This window comes from Diuraphis noxia, unplaced genomic scaffold (genome assembly GCF_037042655.1).
Source record: "Diuraphis noxia isolate RWA-SAM2 unplaced genomic scaffold, SU_Dnox_SAM2 contig0005, whole genome shotgun sequence".
Taxonomy (NCBI): Eukaryota; Metazoa; Arthropoda; class Insecta; order Hemiptera; family Aphididae; genus Diuraphis; species Diuraphis noxia.
In genome coordinates, this window is record NW_028301715.1 from 11,563,164 (window position 1) to 11,584,509 (window position 21,346).

At 29.0% G+C, this 21,346-nt stretch overlaps 2 protein-coding genes across 2 annotated transcripts in view; both read left to right on the top strand.

Moving 5' to 3' along the window:
• Positions 1-1,575: 1,575 nt before the first annotated feature.
• Positions 1,576-10,464, top strand: LOC107165643 (1,5-anhydro-D-fructose reductase). The gene is made up of 7 exons (XM_015513981.2): positions 1,576-1,779; positions 7,977-8,144; positions 8,255-8,440; positions 8,774-9,018; positions 9,146-9,305; positions 9,497-9,594; positions 9,970-10,464. Exons 1-7 carry the CDS (start codon positions 1,717-1,719, stop codon positions 10,010-10,012), a joined length of 963 nt encoding a protein of 320 aa, XP_015369467.2. The 5' UTR covers positions 1,576-1,716; the 3' UTR covers positions 10,013-10,464.
• A 6,544-nt stretch (positions 10,465-17,008) lies between these two features.
• Positions 17,009-21,346, top strand: part of LOC107165644 (uncharacterized) — a 42,852-nt gene continuing 38,514 nt past the window's right edge. The window contains exon 1 of the mRNA XM_089229838.1: positions 17,009-17,322. Coding sequence (XP_089085964.1) covers positions 17,244-17,322 — 79 coding nt within the window. The 5' untranslated portion in view covers positions 17,009-17,243. The remainder of the gene's footprint in view (positions 17,323-21,346) is intronic.

Genomic DNA, 21,346 nt, shown 5'->3' on the forward strand with positions numbered 1-21,346 from the left:
TAAAATAAAAGTTGTCAAAATCAATATTATTTAATATTATTGATAAAATCCACCATTAAGGAGAAAAAATTAGCTTATTTAGTTTCAGATGAAAATTGTTTAAGAAAATTCATATGTATCTTACAAAACAAAACTTAAACAACTAGGTAGGTAGTGCTTTTATTATTATTGTTATTTTTTAAAAACTTTTTACAGGTATTATCAATTTATATTACTTAGGATCTATACCTGTACCTTTAAATCATTATAATAATTTTTTTTTTAAATATATATACAATGTAACCTCTAAATAACGGACAATATTACGGCGACCGAGAAATATTAATAATTAATGATATTTCTATTATTTTAATGAAAATATTATTTGGACATATTATTGTTTAAAATTATATGAATAATCGGTTACTTTAGCTTGTTTAGACCTTGATTCACAGTAAATAGTAATTTCGTGTATCAATGCATTTTCTAATTCAACTGCGTTTGAGACAATAGGTTTACGAATACGTTCGTATGTAATGGAATCACAAACAAAACTAAATACGAGTACCTAGTAGGTATACTTCACAGAACATAAATTGGGAAAATGTTTTCATTGACGCGATAAAGGACAGATAAGATAAATTTAAAACTATAATATAGATAGATAGATACTTACTTAAGGCATCCCACGATTATTCTGTGTGAATGAAATTGTCATAAAAGTGTCCGTTATTTAGAGTGTCCTATACAGAGGTAGTGAAGAATTTCCGCTGTTTGGAGGTGTCTGTTAAGGGCTATTTCACTGTATACATATATAAATATATTATAAATAATTTTGCTTTAACGTCTAATAATTCATGTGAAATATAATATATAAGGTATAGACAATAGACATAACATATATTGATATCAGTTATTTTAGATAGAAATCATATTTCATAATAAATTATCATTTAACGTTAGATTTGCTAACGGAAATCAATCGAGTGTTTTAACAATGGTATAAAATCGATGAAATATAATTTAATATCTGCAAGGATTGAACAAAATCAATTTATTGCAATATTCTATTTTATCAGATTTGTTGTCGGTTTCAGTGTTACAATTAATACCTGTTCATTTTCATTCGATTCTAGTTCGCATAAAACGATATAATTAAAAATAAATATGATTTAAAATAAATATATTTATATTATTTACCTATCATTATTATTATTGTGCTTAAATATAGGTACCTAAGTATTATCGAAGGTGTACAAAATCCACACGGGTTTAATCGGGCGTTTTCAATAATGAAATAAATACAATGTTAATTATTTTTATAATAGCATGACGTGTTTTGTGAGGATGCTGTAGCTGCGGGTGTAGCTGTGTAGTCGACAAAACGTCTAACGCGTCACACATCGCATTCTTCGAACCGTATAATAAATAATAATGACGGACCGTACCTGCCGATATCGTTATTTTTTATTATAATACGTATACGTGATTTAATAATATCTCCTCCTACCACTATTACATTACGATACCAGAAGACCATAACCTTGGTTATTATTAAAAACGACGTCGCGTGGACCTCTGCCGTGGTAGGTAATCGGCAGGCACACGCACATCGCCGCAGTCGTCGCCGGTCCGTCAGCTCGCGCACAACACACACACACACACGCACACACACACTTATATTTATTCTAATAATTATTTCATATTTTTTGTATAAAGACACACGACTACCGCACTATGAAATACCTGAAGTTGAGTTCTGGCGGCAACATGCCGATGGTCGGCTATGGCACGTGGCAGGTGAGTCCGACGATCGGAATAATAAAACTATAAAATATTATTATAATAATATTATCATACCTAACGTCATATTGTTATGTAAGCTCACACACAAGGCCGGGAGAGTTAAAGACTAAGGAGGTTGGCAAACGCGTATAGATGATAGATCTAATGCTGCAGTCCGTTGCATCTTTTAACAACTGCATTGAATTATTATTAAATTAAAACGACTTTTTATTTACATAGATTTGTTTTCAAGTTATTTTGCTCATAATAATATAGCGGTGGACTTTGCACTGTGCAGTTACGACTTTTGTATACTTGATGGATGCTTCAAATACTAAAGTTACAGTAAAATTTAATGAGCGATTTTATAACACTATTGGCGTACGATTCGAAATTCGGTTCAATTCGCATCAAGTCATAATAATTATCACCTCAACTCGAACTTGTGTTAACTTGTTGTAGCCCAGATTTGCTAGTTATGATGATAACCGGTTAAAAATATAAAACACCTAGATATACATATTATATTCGATTTATCTATGAAAATTGATAATGTTATGCAATATTCGATAATATAATATAATATTTGTATTGTTTCAATGCGTTTCGTCCGGTGTGTGGTAACGCCCCGACTCAACAACAACAATAATATATTATTATTATCATAACAAACTCAGATGGATCGCAATGACGACGAAGATGTGGGTATAACACAAAAACCGGTATAAAAAAAAAAACACACGTTGTACAATCATTCTCGTAGTTTAACTAGAATTAATGAAACCACTGTACTGTATTATGTAATATTATATTATAATATACAAGGCGATTTGCCGTGCATGCTCACTCTGGAATTTTACCTACCATTCAATGAAGCATTTATTCAAATTCTGGTTAAAGGAATTTTCGGGTATATTTATAGACTATATTTTCAAACACGTAGTCTTTCACATACCATTTATAAAGTGTCCTGTAACGTCAAAAACTTAATTTTTCAATGAAAACGGCAAATCTTTTTTTTCTGCAGTAAACTGCGAATTGGTTGATTTTTTTAGAAATTTTAATGCATTTAAATCAATATTTTGAACCAACAGTTTTCGGGTCATTAAATTTCATATTCATTTAGAATGGTAAGGATAACCTTTGATAATGGTTTAACATAAAAATATATACGTTGATAATGAATAAAATTAAATACATCATTCAGTCTGGACATATTGACATCGCCACACTGGTCTAATGTGTGACCTGAACCTAGGTATACCTAGTAAAAACGTTTAGGTATTAAATATTATATATAATATATATATATATATATATATATATCTTGTATATTATAAAACATTTCAAAACATATATAGGCATGAATGTAAATAGTTACATCATGTCATAAATTAAACTTATTATACTCGGACAATGTTCAAAAAATTATATCTAGTAATTATTAATAAAAGTATTAATATTATTATTAAAATTTTCAAACCTCACTTTAAAATATTATCTTCAAACCTATTACTAATAAGTACACAAACATTAACATTTCAGAAATTGCTTGTTCAATTTTCGATTGCTAACATTTAAAAGTAATTAATGATTATTTTACTGATAACAATAATTAAAAAGCGGTGGTCCCTGTTTGAAGTGTGTTTGGTGAATCAATATTGTATAAAATAAACATATTAGATAACTATACTATCATTTTATTTAAATTAATTCCGGACATTTAAAATACATGTAGGTACAAAATGGAGTAGCATAGTATATTATATACGTATTAGCGGCATAATTTAAATTTAGATATTGTCAAAAATCTACGGACAGGACATGTTAGAAAAATATAATGAATAATGATAATATTCATAATAAATTACATCTTTTAATATTAATATTATTGACAGCTGTACATAATTTACTGTCATATGAGTATTTCCTAATAATGTACAACTAAAGTTAAGCTATGATAGCCAATATGAACGCTAAGCACGTTGCCATAATCAAAAATAATATTTTATCTTCTGTACTTATGATGTAACGGTTCATATAAAGTTGGCTATTAACGTTTGGATTGACTTCGTTTGCCAGCGACTGTGAATTAATTAATTTTTTTACAGATTTAGAGGTTATTAAATTATATTACATATTGGTAGAATATTTTTGACCAAATGTTATTAAGTGTCGTCCCAATTCAAACTAGGTATATCGTAATGCCGATCATTCGTATAGATAGTCGTGCAAAAGTTCAAATTTTATAGGAATTGACTATTGTGACGTCTAAGTAATGGAAGTAAAAAAATATAATAATAATAATAATGAATTTAAATGAAACGTGACTAGATATCAATAATGATTTCTGTGATAAGTGCGAATGACAAGAGATGATTCCTATAAGTCAAGAAGAGTAAAAATTCAAAAATTGTTTTCAAACAGTTGATTATACACACTTCAAATTTTATCGAACCGTACGTAAGTACGATATTTGGTAAAAAGCTACTTATTAAATTGTCAGTCAATCAACGAGTTGATTGACATTTTACACACATTTATCTTACTAACATTGGGCATGGTGATTTGAGACTATATATTTTTTGGAATGTAATTCATAATATAACATGATTGAGAAAACGATCGTGAGAACTCAGTCCAGTCCACGAGAAAAAAATCATCAAATCCAAATGGAGGACTTCTTTCAAAACCATTTATTCATATTACGTTTTATTTGCTATAGCCGTTAGATTTCATAATTTATTAGTATTTTCGACTAAATTATAGCCTATCGATATAAATAATAATACACATAAATGTAAATAAATTGTACCTTGTTTAATAATATTTTTATTGCTAGGTAATAAAATATATTTTAAAAATGTAAATTCTTATTGAAAACGAATAGAAAAAAATAATCATAATTTTAATTTTATATTCAAACAATTATTTTAATTTGCTATTATACGATTAGAAATTGTATGTAGTATATTATGTACCTATTATAGACAATCATAACAATGACTGGGTAAAATGTACAGATATTTCGTTATTGACTGAGACAATCGGACCTAAGAAATCACAAATATTATTCTATGACTTTATTTAATGAGATAATTAGGTACGCTACGACCTCTGACATAAGTCTTTCATTAATATAACAAATAATAATATATACTATTATATTTAAGTGTGCTATGTTGATTATTTTATTAAATATCACATTAAATATTTCCACATTCTTGCTTTAATATGTTGAATACATATAACAAAATAAAAATGTTTCGTTTGAACACTTAAATGACATTTAAATTTAGATTAAGGCACCTCACATTTATATACCTATTATTAATTGATTCATAATAATAGCAATATATTAAATTTGTAATGATTTTCGAGTGTTTTTACTCACTTGTGGTATTGACCAACTTCACGTTTAAAATAGTACAAAACACAGACTAAATTTCTATAATAATATTAAAGTAAGAATTTGATTAGAACATTTTTAAAACAAAACACATTACATTATGGATGGAATTCGAATTACGATAAATAAATAAATATTGAACCTTGACAAAAAATAATTAAAAGCAAAATATATATATATAAGATATATCTGACCATGACCTTGGTATATTTTTTCAAGAAATAATAGTGATTATTGTTAGCGAAAATTTTTTATTTTTTTAGGTCATTCTGTATTAATAATAACATAATATTAATTCAGTAAGTCATCTAAAGATACCACGTTCCACTTTTTCACAATATAAATGATGATGACGACAATAATGATATTTTACCTATACATTGTTGAGTTAACCCTCACACACGGTGCACAGGAGTGTAGTAAACTCGTAATAGGCTTAAGCGAGTACAACAATACGACCGGAGTACATATTTTTTATTCATCGGAAAGCATACAATCAATGAATCGGCAAAAAAAAATACTTTGTACGGATTTTTTGTTTTATCTATTGTCATGAAACGGTTAAGGTGTACGGTTTTATATCCTAGTGATTATGCTACAATACGACAAAGTGCGTTTATATTTTTTAAAGTTGTAGCTGTTTTTCATCAAGTGCGAATATAATACATTTTGAATTTAAGTGCCTATACTGCCCATACTGTTTAATGTTTATTTTACGCGCGTTATTTATTATAACAGTTTTGAAAAATATACTGTTATCTAATATAGTTTATTAACGTATTGTTTCACATCCAAGAAGAACAAAGCGTACACAGCATTTTAAATGCTTGGAAATGTATAGGTGTACGCAGCTTTAATGCTTTACAGAAGTGTTTTTTTTTTTTTTTTTTGAGAAAGAGAGAGTGTGTGTGAGAGAGAGAGAGAGAGAGAAATTGTAAATTCCATCAATCATACTTTTTTACCTATATATTAGTCGTAGTTATATGCATAAATTGTTGTAAAAATGCTTGTAAAAGGTACAGCAAAAATATAAACCAATATTTTCTGTGAACTATTTGTTTTCCGCTGGTTTTGAATGTTTTGTTTATGAAAACATATATACAATCATTTTAACATTGAATCAAGCTAACATATTTTAGTGGGCTGTAAAAGTTCAAACTATTTCATAACATTCTTTTTTATTTTTATTTTTATTTTTTTGAGCTTTTATTATAATCATAATCTCACAAACTTTTAACAAACTCTCGTTTTAATAATTTTAATCCAATTTTTTTTTTAGAAATATAAAAACTTTGATTTTCAAATGTCAACTACATAATGTTTAACTGTTTTTAGAATTATTATGTCTCGAACTTGACTGTTTTAAACAATAAGAATTTGGTCTCAATTAATAGTCAGAACTCAGAGTGAATAGGTACAATCAAAACAAACAACGATCGCGATTAGTTGCAGAGTATAAATAATAATCGTTATTGAATATTTTTAGTGCGTTTTTGATTGTCATTTTGATATACATATTGCAATTAATTTTCTATTTATAAATTTTTAACATTTAATTGTTGCCATTTCTCTTGTGAAGTGTGTATTTCTGGTGTAGAATAATTGATTTTTTAAGCCATCCCTGTATGGGCAGGCCAACAAACGTCGTCGGACAAGTGGGACGACACTCGTGCATGTCATAATGTCATGCTACAAAGCGTGGTTAAAAAACCCTTACGAAACCATTAATTTTCAACTATAGGTAGTACCTATATGTAAACTGTTTATTTATTTTTTTTCATATTCTCCGACACGCAGCGACCACGGTGTACGTTAAAATGAACAGGCGCCCGTAAACGTGTATTGGGCCGAACCATACCCATTATATTGATATACATGACAAGTGCAATAATATATCAAAACGTATAACAAAGTATCCACACGTGTTCGTACATTGTTGTACCAAATATATTGTGTGTCAATAGGTACCAGGTCGTGCATCCTGCAAAGTCTTGGTGAGCTGCACGACTTGGCTAGCTTGTATTATATTAATATGTATATAGTTAACGACCTGCAGGCGTTGGGAAAATAGATCCAGAAATGTTTCAAGTGATGGCGATAATGGGTTGGGGGGTGATTTTTCAAATTATAGACAACCAACTACAACTCGTGGAGATTATAATATACACTTCAAATAAAAAAAAAGAAATCCATACAACAATGAACTATAGTATCTATAATTTTGAGGATCATGTACATCACTTCACTAATTAGTTTTCTTTATTAAAAAATTAACAGTAGATACAATAACGCAGTAGACCAATCGGTACATTTTGTTTTAGAAAACTGCATACCTATACATATGTCACTGGTTATTGCGTGTTTTAATAAAATATGTATAAAAATATAATAATATATTAGATGTTTGTAGATACTAAGTATACACATAGATTCTATATAGGTCATAGTTAGTAGATACATATTATAGGTATTGTATATATTATTTATGGTAATTAGCATTTTGGTTTCGACATTTATAAATTATAAGTTTAACCGACAAACGTTTGTTGTGCAGCAAAAATATGTAATATATATACTTGCTGATAAACACTAGGATAACAATATTATACAAATATAACGGAGCTAATGTAATGTACATTATAGATAGTAAAGTAAATGAAAAAAAAAAATTAAATATTATTATTCACTTTTATTCGCACCGAATATTATGTGTTTATTACATAATAACCTTAAAATCGATTTAGCTGCCTATACTTATATCATTTGAAAACACTATAGTGGCATATTTTTTCAATCGTTGTAGGCCGTAGACGATGTTTTGGAATCGGCCTTAAACGAAGCACTGAAGAGTGGGTACAGGCACATCGACACGGCCACGGCTTACCATAACGAACACGTCATAGGAAAAGTTTTGAACGAATGGATAACGTCCGGCAAAGTGACTAGAGACGAATTGTTTATTGTCACCAAGGTACCGTGACATACTTACACTTATACAATATTGACCATTTAAAGCCATAGTGTTAAGACCATGCAAAATATAAAATACATAAACCTCGCCTAAACGTAAATTTTTTGCAGCTCCCCCCTTACAAGAATCGGCCAGAGGACCTGGAAGAGTGTTTAAAAAAATCACTTGAAGACTTACAACTGGACTATGTTGACATGTACTTGATTCATACTCCGTTCAGCGTGTTCGAAGAAGAAACTTCCGTCCTGAGCGAAATGAAGATTGATCCCAGCACGGATCACTTAGCGATTTGGGAGGTATATAATAGGACAACGTCGTGGCTATGACAAATTGCAATTAATTTTAATTGTGTGGGGGTGAACATGATGTAGTTATAATTTTGTTCTAAGGGGGGGGGGGAGGATATGTATAAATTATTGGGTGTGTATGTTTCTATGATAGGATATAATTTGAGAGTCTAGATAAGAACATGGTGGATTATATAAGGCTCTGGGGTGAATCAACCCCCCCCCCACAATTACACCACTGGGGGTGACCTATATTCAAAATTATTCAGTATATATATATATATATATATATATATATATATATATATATATATATATGTGTGTGTGTGATTTGTTGTATAGATGATGGAGAAACAGGTGGCTTGCGGCCGAGCAAAAGCGATCGGCTTGTCGAACTTCAACATTAAACAGATACAGAAGGTGCTGGACAACTGCAAGATCAAGCCCGATAATTTACAAGTGGAAAATCACCTGTACCTCCAACAACCCGAGCTTGTAGAATTTTGCAAGAGCAACGGGATCGTTGTGACCGCATACTCGTGTTTGGGCGCGAGAGGCGGCCGAGAAGTCATGGGGTTGAATTGGACGTAATAATAAAATTATAATTATAATTTATAATGTCAGTAAAATTACATTTTGAGACGTTATCTAAGAATACGATAACGATATGTTATTAATTACCTATTAAATGGGCGCGTATATATGTTGATATAGCAAAGATTTGCCGGAAATGATGGAAAACGACGTAGTGTTGAGAATCGCAGAAAAACACGGAAAGACTGCGGCCCAAGTTTTGTTGCGGTTTATTGTCCAAAAAGGCATCGTAGTCATACCAAAAAGTACGAATCCACAACGGTTGGCGTTAAACATACAGGTGCGTACACTTTTAATACATTTTATATTGTCATATAATATAGTAATAATTATCAAAATATTTAATTCTTATGATATTTCGCGTTGTTTAGAAAAATTAGATGATTTATATTAACGTTGTCATATTATAATATATTATAACAACATAATTGTACCTACTCATCATTGTAATTGCTTTTGTTTTTCCGACAGATTTTCGATTTTGAATTGGACGAACAAGACATGAAGGCACTGATTAGCCAGGACGCCGGAGAAGGAGGCCGCATCATACGGCTATTGTTCTTTACTGGGTAAGTTGTATTTTATTATCATAGATTAAATTCCATAATACCAGATGGTGCACTCCAAACTTTTCGAAATATTTGCAAACAAACTTCAACGGGACTTCACGTTGTTTGAAAACCTTTTGTCCAGCGCCGAAGGGCCTGATGTAAGGATTATCTGATTTTTTTTTATCTTGTTTTGCGATGCAAATGTCCATCAAGTTCACACAAACATATTATTATAGTACGCATTGATCGCAAGTTGTATATACCTTTAATATTTTTTTATTGACTTTAATATAAATATTTAATTTATTTACGTCTATAATATATATAAATATATATTTTTAGCTTGACGCAGTAAATCATATGATATTATTGTAATTGTTTTTATTTTTTCAGTATTACGGATCATCCAGAATATCCTTTCGAAAATATTGCTTAAGCTCGAATTTGATTCTACGACAAATACTATAGCCCGCTATTACTCACGAACGAACGAAATTCAAACAATATAAAATGGCATTCGACGAAATCTGATTTAAATAAAATATTTATTTTGCGCCTATACTTCATAATATACCGTTGAGATCCACGTCAATCGATTCACATTAATATTTACTTGCTAAGCTGTTCTACAGTTGTAACACTGCAAAGATTCCGTCATCTGGGCGTATTATATGAAATAGTCGATTAGCTGCATACGAGTGCACGTGTGTTCCTATTTATAAATATTTATTTTGTTTAAAAAAAAAAAACTGTATTATTATTTACAAATTATTATTGATAATATACCGTACGAATAAATATGCATACACCAATATTAGGTTAAATCAGTTGAAAATAATGACAATTAATTTTGAGTTATTAAAACACGCAATTGTATTCAATATAAAAGTCTTGATTTTTACTTATCACCCGGAAGATTTCCTAAGTAAATAAGTAATTGTATTAAATGGACTACAAATTACATTAAAAAAAATATATTATGCATATTCAAACAGACAATGAATAGTTTTACCTATATACCACTCGATGTCCCTATTCGTCCCTAGCCAGTCATCCGTGCCATGGTTACACATATAAATATTACGTTAAATATGGGTTTCATATAAATGCTTTGTACAGTTTACCAGTTTAGTAATTTCAACATATTATTATGAATGTAATAAATATATATTAAATAAGGTGTAATATTTAATTGTGTAAAAAAGCCTATTCGGCCTATATATATTAAATATTAATACATAGAGATTTTATTCTAACTTATGTCTATGTGTCGTTTACCACGTGTTTCTTCTGTAATCTTGGTCATCTGACCTTATCGTAATATATCTATTTAGGTACGTGCTCAAGAATTAGGTTGGTATTCATAGAATGCAGCTGCGCCAGTACATCCGGAATAGCAAAGATAAAATTCAAATTTAAAAATTGTTACGTAATAACTCTTTATCTTGAAAAGATAAATTAACCAAAAAATCAAAATTAAATTTTAATGAATAATATTATGTTCCTAACAGTATGTAATATGTATACGCTTAATACAACGTTCAATAAGATTGCATACCTACCTTAAATATGAATGAGTATTATATATAATAATATAATATATACATTATACAGAGTGATTCACCAAGCATACTCATCCCATTTTTTTCTTTAATAATGAAATTATTCAAAATCTGATTTTTGGAATCTTTAAATATACTCAAAGGCCATATTTTCAAATTCTTGAGATTTTTCGTACCACTTGAGGAGTGTCCTGTGGCGATACAAACTTTTGTTTTTCAAATGAGAACCCCAAATTTTTATTCTAAATTACTTTGCGGATAATTTTTTTGAGAACTTTGATGTATTGAAAACAATATTGTAATGAGTAGTTTTTGAGTTATTTGACTTGGTGTTCTAAGAATAAAAAGTCCATGGTTTAGTTTTATAACATATACGGTCCATGGCGGTTTTGAAAATATTAGTCATTGATATTAATCTATCAAGTATCATAAATACTAGTTCCAATAGTACGTGTATTTTATACTTTTGTAAAACGATATTTAAAGACTATTATCCTTAATACAAACGATTCAATAATTAAGAAACTATTCGTTTGAAATTTTTAATTAGATACATCAAATTAAAAAAAAATCTACTAAATAATTTATAGTAAAAAATGGGGTCTCATTTGAAAAACAAAAGTTTGTATTCCAGCCTTAAGAGTATATTCCAAAAATTAGAATTTGTATAAATTCATTATTAAAAGAAAAAATGGGGGGTGAGCATGCTTGGTTAGATTGGCCATTGGTATCACCCTGTATACTATGTTCGTTACCTTGTCAAAAAATCTGCTATAGAACAACATTACATTGCCGACTATTAGAGACGATTTTTTAATCGCATTGTATGTTTAATATTGTTATAGTATTTTCCGTCATCGTAATTTTCAATATCAATAACACATTATTGCTGTTATTGGATTTTACACAACCCTTTTGCAGGTATCCACGGGAAGTACAGCTATATATAATAATATATATATATATGCCATATATGTATGTACCATCGTAAAACACCGAACACCGCCGATTCTACCTGTATTTAAGTTCCGCACTAGATAGTTGGATAGTGTTGTTCATTATTATTACGACTGCAGCGAAGATTATACACAGCCTGCGAGGCTACTACATAAAAGCGCACGACGATGACGACGACGACAACGGCGTACATTGTGATAAAAACACTATTTTTCACACCATTTGCTCCTTAGTGTTCTCTATAGTATATGCACAATTCGATTGCTGTAAATGTCCCTCGATTGCTGAAAAACGATGTACCTATTTAAGTGCCATCGCTGTTTGCAGGTGCAATCGATTGCCGCCCATCTTGGCCGTGTTCGAATCGCTGCGTTTCTCTGTTTATTACGTGTATTAAGCTCTAACCGTTCTTGTATCCATCTCACAGACTCACAGTATTACGACGATTTTACATTCGCGATAATAAACCATTTTATTCGATTATTTTTAGAAACAGGACGAATTGACGCGATATAAAGTTTAAAGGTTAAATCATTACCTAAGAGGCTTTTTTTTTTTTGTTATTTTAAATATAAAACGAGTCATTTACATTTTGAAAGTTACGAAAAAATCAATAAAATCCTTTGAGATGCTCTCAATTTATAATAATAGGTAGGTAAATTCACTCTAATTTTATGAAAAACAGAATAAAATGGATTATTTTCAACGAGAAATTTGGTATATAGCATATACGTTGTATGAGAAGGATACAACACGTACGCGGATGTATCGTACGATTTAGAACGGTTCGGCTAGTACTTAATTTATAAATGGTAAAATTTCAAAATAACTATGTGTTCCATTTAATAAAATATATATTATTTTGGCTATTTTATTATTAAACTATTATGTATGAATAATAAGATAACATTGTACCTAATACATTATTGCATAAAGCTCGGGGATCCGGTCATAGTCTCGGAGTTTTAGATGCAACATATAACCTAACCTATTATGTAGTATGTACAATGTACATGTAATATTATTATCTAGATATATATAATCGAGCATAATGGACCAAAACTTTGAAGAATTTCATTAACTCTCCGATGAAAGAGTATATAAATCTACGATAGGTATACCTATTATATCTATTTTAATCTCGTCTCATCAACCCTTCAAGAATAGAACTTTCAGTTTATTGATTCATAAAAATACGATAGCAGCTTGGGATTAAAATAACACCGCGCTCGATATATTATTAATTAAAAGTGTCTGAAGCAAACCTCAAAAGCGATATTATATGGTCCCCGGTAAGATCACGAGCACGTTATATATTATACGGATTTTCAACGTTCTAGAATTATTATTTTGTCTTAGACATTTTCAGTTTGCGAGCGATTAGGCTCGCGTATGTGAAAATACCACAGATTTTTTCTCACAATATTTAATAGACTCATATAAGAGGATGCCACATGCAGTATGTGTTGTCTTACCAGCATGTGTTGTAAGACGGCTTACAAGTGTGTGACATAGTAAATTTTACGCTTAGAATTTGGCTCCGTTAATTTAAAAATTAGAGCGAATTGACCGCTAATAAAAATTAAAGGTAACATAATTATCTAGGCTATCACATGGGCTTTTTATCATATTTTTATTTCAGACCGAGTTATGAGTATTTTTAAAATCGTAAATTTCATTTATCTTAAAATTTTCAAAACTCGCTTTGAAATTAAAATATAATAAACAATCCCATGTGATAACCTAGATAATAATTTTACCTTCAATTCACTCTAAATTTTAAACTCTAAACGGAGCTAAACGGGAACTACTGAGCGTAACATTTTCTATATTACGCGTTATAAGACAGAGTTAACACATGCGGATGTGGCGTCCTCGTCATAATATAATATATAATAAATATTATAATTATATATTCGCAGATATTTACCTACCTTTAAGGACAAATTTCTATGATGGATAAAAAGATTTTGATTTCACGGATCATTGGGTAAATTATTCGATCGCATCACAATAAATCGTTTCATTTTCAATTGATTGTTCACTGCGGTGAAACAAAATAAATCGAAAATCGTCTGCGCTAAAATTTTAAAACAATTTGACACATCCAACAGGCGTACCTAATGATATATCTTATATTTACACACAATGGCGGCGTATCTAACACATCATAATAGAATTGTAAATATTATTTATTATTGTCGTTTTGTGATTACAAACGTTCATATTATATAATAATTCAAGTACTCGATGACTTGCGGCGACATCATGAAAATAATAATATGTAGTAAACTGAATATAGAAACACCTGGCTACGCAAAAATGAATTTTTTTTTATCATATCATATTTTATGACAATTTATTGTCGTCTTATCTTTATTAGGAAATATTATACTTTAGATAATAATATCAATATAATAAGCAGAAAACGATATTATTATTTTTTTACAAGCCCAATAATTGGTAGAGATTAAGGTATATACGGTCGTATTATATATTTATATATGATATATTTTTTTTTTATTAGAAAAGAGCCCTCGGCAGCATAGGCCATTGGGCTTACAAAATATGAATAGCTTAAATTAAATATTTAATATATATGATATAACATGATATTATAATACATTATTATTAAATCGAAACATAACTTGCTATTACTACTTATAATATACCTGGGTATAACACTATAACATGACACTCGTAAAAACATAAAAGTCACGTACTAGCGTTGTACAAATTTTAATTGTTAATTAAATGTTTCAATATTAAAATTCTTGGTAGGTCTGAATGGAAATAAAAAATAAACCACAATAACTCGCTTTGCTGTTTTGTAGCTATAAGGTGCGCTTTTTCTGATGAATTAACCTCATATTTTCATTTCACAATTTTTTTTATTCATTTTAAAACTATTATCAAAAAATTTTCATTAAAAAGTTAGATTAGTGGATACCAGAGAAACTGTTTCCTCAGCATCCAGATTAAAATTTTTCATAAAATAAACCGATTTAGTTGAAAACTAGTGTCTTGTCCAGTTTTTTCTCAGTATTAAAAAAAAAAAAAAGTATTGGTAATTTTCTTATATTTTTTTTTTTGACTACCTAATTTACGAACGAGTTATACATTTTAACCACCATAAAACAATATCAGTGTTAAAGGTAATCATATTTTTTTTTGCTCCAATAACCGACTGTGGTCATTAAGACCAAAAAAAAAAAAGATAACACACATCGATGTAAAAACCAATACATTCAGCTGAGTTGTATTAGGAAAATCAAAATCTAACACTCTTAATACATCAGTGACTGATACTAAAATGTGTTATATATGTATACTTAATTATACTAATCTAACCAGTAACATTTTATAATCTTGCCAAAAAATGTTTGTCCATAAAATGTCACTCATATGTTCAAAAAACTGTATAAAACAATAAGATGCTCTGTAGGAAACCGTGTGAATTAGATTAAGTAATCTATAATTGATACGTAGATGGGTATGGTGTGAAAACTTTAAAAATCTTTTGAGCATCAATAAAATCAGAACGTTAAAATTTAAAAAAGGATCAATACTATTTCGATTTAAAATTGGAAAACAAATAAATTAATAAGAGTAGACGATGAACAGATAAATCGTACAATATATAAATCATATTACATAGAAAAGTATAAATAATAATTTAAATCATATTTAAATAAAAATAAATGTGTTTTGAAATCTTGTTATTCGTAGGAGTTTAATATTGAAAGAATAAATAAATAATAGAGAGGGTAGGTTACATACATCATAATATTATTATGTATTGATTTGAAAATCCGCATATCATATTGGTATAAATTATTTTGAAATTAGTTTCGAACTAAATTACTTTAATATTGACACATATCCAGGAAACGGAAGGTAATTCGTTTTTGAAAATTGCGTTCTGAAATAAAAGTAACTATATATTTTTCAAGTGACCTATATATATACAATATATGCATCATTGTTACACACAGTTATTGCACCGCTGACAAAATTTCACGAATTGATTTAATATGAAATTACTATTTATTTGTTTTTTAATATAATATCAATATCGACGTAGATACAATACTTCAATATTTGAATGGATTAAATTTATTTTGTATTATGGTTGTGAATTCGATATACTAACATGTCTAACATGTATCAGCTAAAAATAGGGGAAAAGTGCATAAAAAAAAATGTATTTTCACACAATATGAGGTACGTATTTATTACCTAAGTGAGAATGAAAATAGAATTTCAAATCAGTATTTATCATATTATTTTTGATATGATCTATAAAAATGTATTTGTAAGTACCTACATCAAACTAATATAAAATAAATAATAGCCAATAAATCGAAATGATCAAAACACTTTAAATAATTTTCATAAAAAAAAAAAAGCTATATAATTCATTAGTACCATTGTCTCATATTATATTCCTTTCCAATTAGCGTCTGATTAAAACTAAACGACAACTAACCGTCATAAATTACCGTTTTGTTGTATAATTTTTGATTTATGATCTGTTCAAAACGCAGGCGAGTATCGATTAAAAATTGATACGATTTATACATAGGTAATTCCATTATACTAATACCTCAAGGCGAGGCATACTCATTAACGCTTAAAATCAACGATAATAGTTTAAAATAAAATTCAAATGAGTCCGAATAAAATTAAACCGTTTGCGGCGCTATCTATACCAGCAGACGATTAGCCGTGAGCTTTACGTGCTAGTTTGATATTACTATATTAGGTATACCTAGGTATATAAATAAAAAATAATAATTAAGTAGATAAGACTAAATGATAAAAAAAAATAATAATAATATCATAAAAAATAATAAGGCCATTATGAATTCTATGCAATAATGTGATAACACGTCACCGTCGTCGTTTGATGGGTGAACAGTAACAACAATAAATTATAAATACAACTTTAATGGTATTGAATGATAACATATTTTAACACCGCTACAAGTGGATTCACAATAACAGTCTTGTCTAGAAGTGCGACGATCGACGACATAACGCACGCGTACCTAAATCATATTTTGAGTTTTACCATCGACATTTCACAGTGTAACTTGTAAGTAAGAACAAAATCTCCGTCCGCCCGTGAATTGTCCAGCCCAAAATATGATCATGTTGGTCGGTGGTTTGAACCACGTGTTCCGGAAGTCGGCGAGCGGCTACAGAAAAACTTCCGCAGCGCTTGGTAAATATAATACGATTTAATACGTAGTTTAGTGGAGAATATTGGTGGTAGGGGTTCAAACCAGCCGGAAATAAAATCCTATATATATACATATATACGCCACTGTACGTTGATTAGTGATGTTATTTGGGGTAAGCCGTTGACGTGCTGCAGTTGGGTTTAATTTTAAATGTTCGACATGAACAGTTACTTTTGCAGTTTTTCTAACAAACTAAAGCCTAATATAACGAGTTAATTTTGTGTTGAGTTTTGAATTGAGTTTAATTATCTAAATGTATAGAAAACGTGACCCTTGAGCAAACCACTGTTTATTGATTATCAAAATCATAATTATTTTCCGACTTTTAAATTCAATAAGTATTAAGCAGTTAAAATAATGAAATAAATAAATAATTAATGTTGTTGTCTGCTCGTTACGAGTATCTATTTATTGTTATTATTTTTTTTAATTGGGCGACTGAAAATAATTATATTCAATTTGTCCTTAGCTTCGATTATATTGTTTAGATATTTAATGATCATTACAATTATAAGCCTATGAAAAATTGCACTGAATCGGAACACAAAAAAACTATTTATCATTGGTTTTTAAGAAATTTCTAATTAATTATTAATTTGTATTAATAGGTTTTACTATATCAGTATACTATAATAGCATAATGGTACCCATCTATCAGTACACATTTTACTCTGTATCACCGTGTTTTTAAATTCCACTGCTCATGAAAAAAATAAATCATAATGTTGTATAGGTACCTAAATTATAATAATTCAAAAAAAAATCCAGTCGTGTGCTTCACAAAACGCACCATTATATTCGATACCTATTTATAATTTGTATAATATTATTTTATAATTAAACATCATTACTACTTGTAATACGTTGTCATTTGTTGCATTCATCGGTGCCCAACTTGAATAATATTGTTGAATGCAATTTTTTATAAATACGATTTTTATACACCAATCTTTATTGTACCAAGATATATTAAACTTCTCATGCGACTTATTATCGTCATTATTCCAGACTGTTGTAACAATTAATATCCCCAACACTGCAACGTCCATAAGTATCCAGAAGAGGAATTATGGGGTATTTTGTCTCCTGTAATTTTAAAATTGGGCAAGAGTTAACAATAATTTTCATACAATCATACATTATACAAGGAATGAATATTAAAGATTCCTCGATCTTGCTATAAAAATGTCTTCTAGTCACTATATCAACGTCTTACTTGACACCTACCTTAAACAGTGATAATAATTTTGGTATCGATGCACACCGGCCCATAGTGGTGTACATTATATCCTAAAAATTTGACTAAAAAATGTACGAAGGAGTATGGAGCTAAGTCCCCTTAGCCTATCCCCCTCCATTCTAAGCCTATGGCTACGTCAATAAATGCAACTAATTTACTCAATCATTATTAGTTTTATATTATTCTAACGTGCGATTCAAAATTACATTGAATAATTAAATAATATACATAGATATTACAAACTTTATACACCTAGGTTGAAACTTATAAAGAAAATATATTTATACTTTATCAAAAATATAGATTATAACTTAAACGGTTAAACTCATTATTTCAATACTATACTTTCGAAATTATAATAACTAAATATAAATTAACGGTTCTTACCGTTCTTGGGAATTGACGAGCAACATCCAAATTAAACCTTACAAATCATTTAAATTGCATATTATTGTAATGAAATTGTAATAACGATTGTCTTTATTATTTTGTAAAACTATTCCTTTTAAAATAATTGTTTACAACTTAAAAGAGACAATCGATCAATACAATTATTAGTTCCATCGTAATAATACAAACAATTAATATTATATTATATAATAACGTTATTTATCTACCCCTTTCGTTCCATCTATCAATGAAATATATAGACCTTTATTATGATTAATATTGGGTATTAATAAAGATTTGTGTCTTGGGGAGAAGAAATATATCCAGACTTCTGACAATGAACCAATATGTTGCATCTCGTGAACGAGTTAATTGATACGCTGCACTGCAATCATTGTTATTTATTCATTTCAACAAAATCTATTAAAATTATATCATTTCAATTTAAACTAACTTAACCATAATTTTAATTCAATATTAAATAATATATGACACGTATTCCAATTCCCAGCTGAGATATAACTCTAATAATAATAATAACGATGTATTTAGTATTATTATGATTATTATAACGTGAAGACAAAAACATTTTAAATAACCATGGCCTTCTTAAACGAATAAAAAAAAAAACCCAGAATCATTTTCAATTTCTAGCCCACGAACAACGATTTCCAACTTCAAGGCCGGCCGGTTTCATCAGTCACAGACCACGACTGCGACCGTGGCAGTAACCACGCACGATCACAATATTACATCACGAAAACGAATTTCAATGTTAAGATCAACTGTGTGCTACACATGTCTTAAAAATTGAGTCTATTACCATATAATATCGCTATATGCTATGCATGCGTAATGACTATACACATCGGCGTTGCCAAACATGAAAATATATGTAAAGCCGTGTTTGAGGGTTGCTAAAATTATTTAACTATTAGTTATTTTTTTTCAGGCAGTAAATTTTAAAAATTGCCTTAATGAATGACCGAATAAAAATAGATACCCACAAGCACCTATCCTAATCTAGGTCACCTGTGTTAATGTCATTAAATGTGTACTGGTATTACTAGTCGTACCTGGGTATTTAAAGATACCTACACATATTATAATATACTACATCTACATGTATAGAAATAGTGTATGTATAGGTTAAAATCAATATTATCAATAGTACAATACTTTAATAGGACGTCTTTAAATCATACATTGATGAGTACTCATGTATATATATATAAAAAAATCAATCGCTAATTAAATGTCATTTGTTTAATCCTTGATTAATTTTTTTTTCAACAATCCACATGGATCACTTGCATAGTGGTTGTGCTACTTTCAATTGTTTTCAAAATTATAATTTATAACTGGGAATTTTTCTTAAAGTTCATCATATTATACTAGCCTTTTTATTGCACTCTATAGCTGTATAAGGGTTTAGACACAATTATTCGCTTGTGTCAACTAAATTAATAAATTAATGAATATTTATTAGTTTTTGTCTAAATTTAAAATTACTATAAACTGCCTGATTAAACAAAAAAAAAAAAATTTGATTATTTAGTTTTAAACAAAGTTATGGATATACATAAACATGTGATAACAAATTATTTTTCAAATAAATAAGAAAATGCTAAATTATTACAACGGATACCATATGCCTATTTAGTTGATTAGAACATTAGCCAAATAGTTATTTTACATATAGTTGAAAAAAATAGCTTTTTAACTGGATTATACTCATTTTTATGAATACCTTTAAGAAGACTGCTGAGTGCATTAGATTCATATAGATACGTATCTAATGATTAGTAATGTATGACTTTATAAGTATACCTTTAACCTTATGATGAGTGTGTATATAACAACCAGTAATTTAGTAATGATAGGATATTTTTACTGTTCAAATTTTTACCTAATATAGATGGAGGGGGAAGTCGCAAAGTGATTGACCATATTTTGTACCTATTTTGGGGGTCACGACTCACGACACTAAAAAGGTTGAGAAACGATGCATTAGATTGTTTGTCTATTAATTATTTTTTATGGAAGTTTCACCTTACACATTAATACATGTTATAATTATCAATTATTCTATACGTATGTAACGGTAACGGTGAGTTTATGTAATTATATACCAAAACCTAGAAAACGTATAATATTAGAATAAAGTGAAGCACGTTTGTATATGGTGAGACGTAGATTATTCGGTATAATTGGAGGAACGGTGTGAAAGTTATATACAAGTATGTGGTTGGTTAATCGACATTTATCGGAAGTAGTCATCATTAAAAATGATGAATATTTCATATAAATGTATTAAACACAATTCAAAATTCAAAATAGAGCGTTTACAAAAGCTATAATAAAAAAGTTACAAG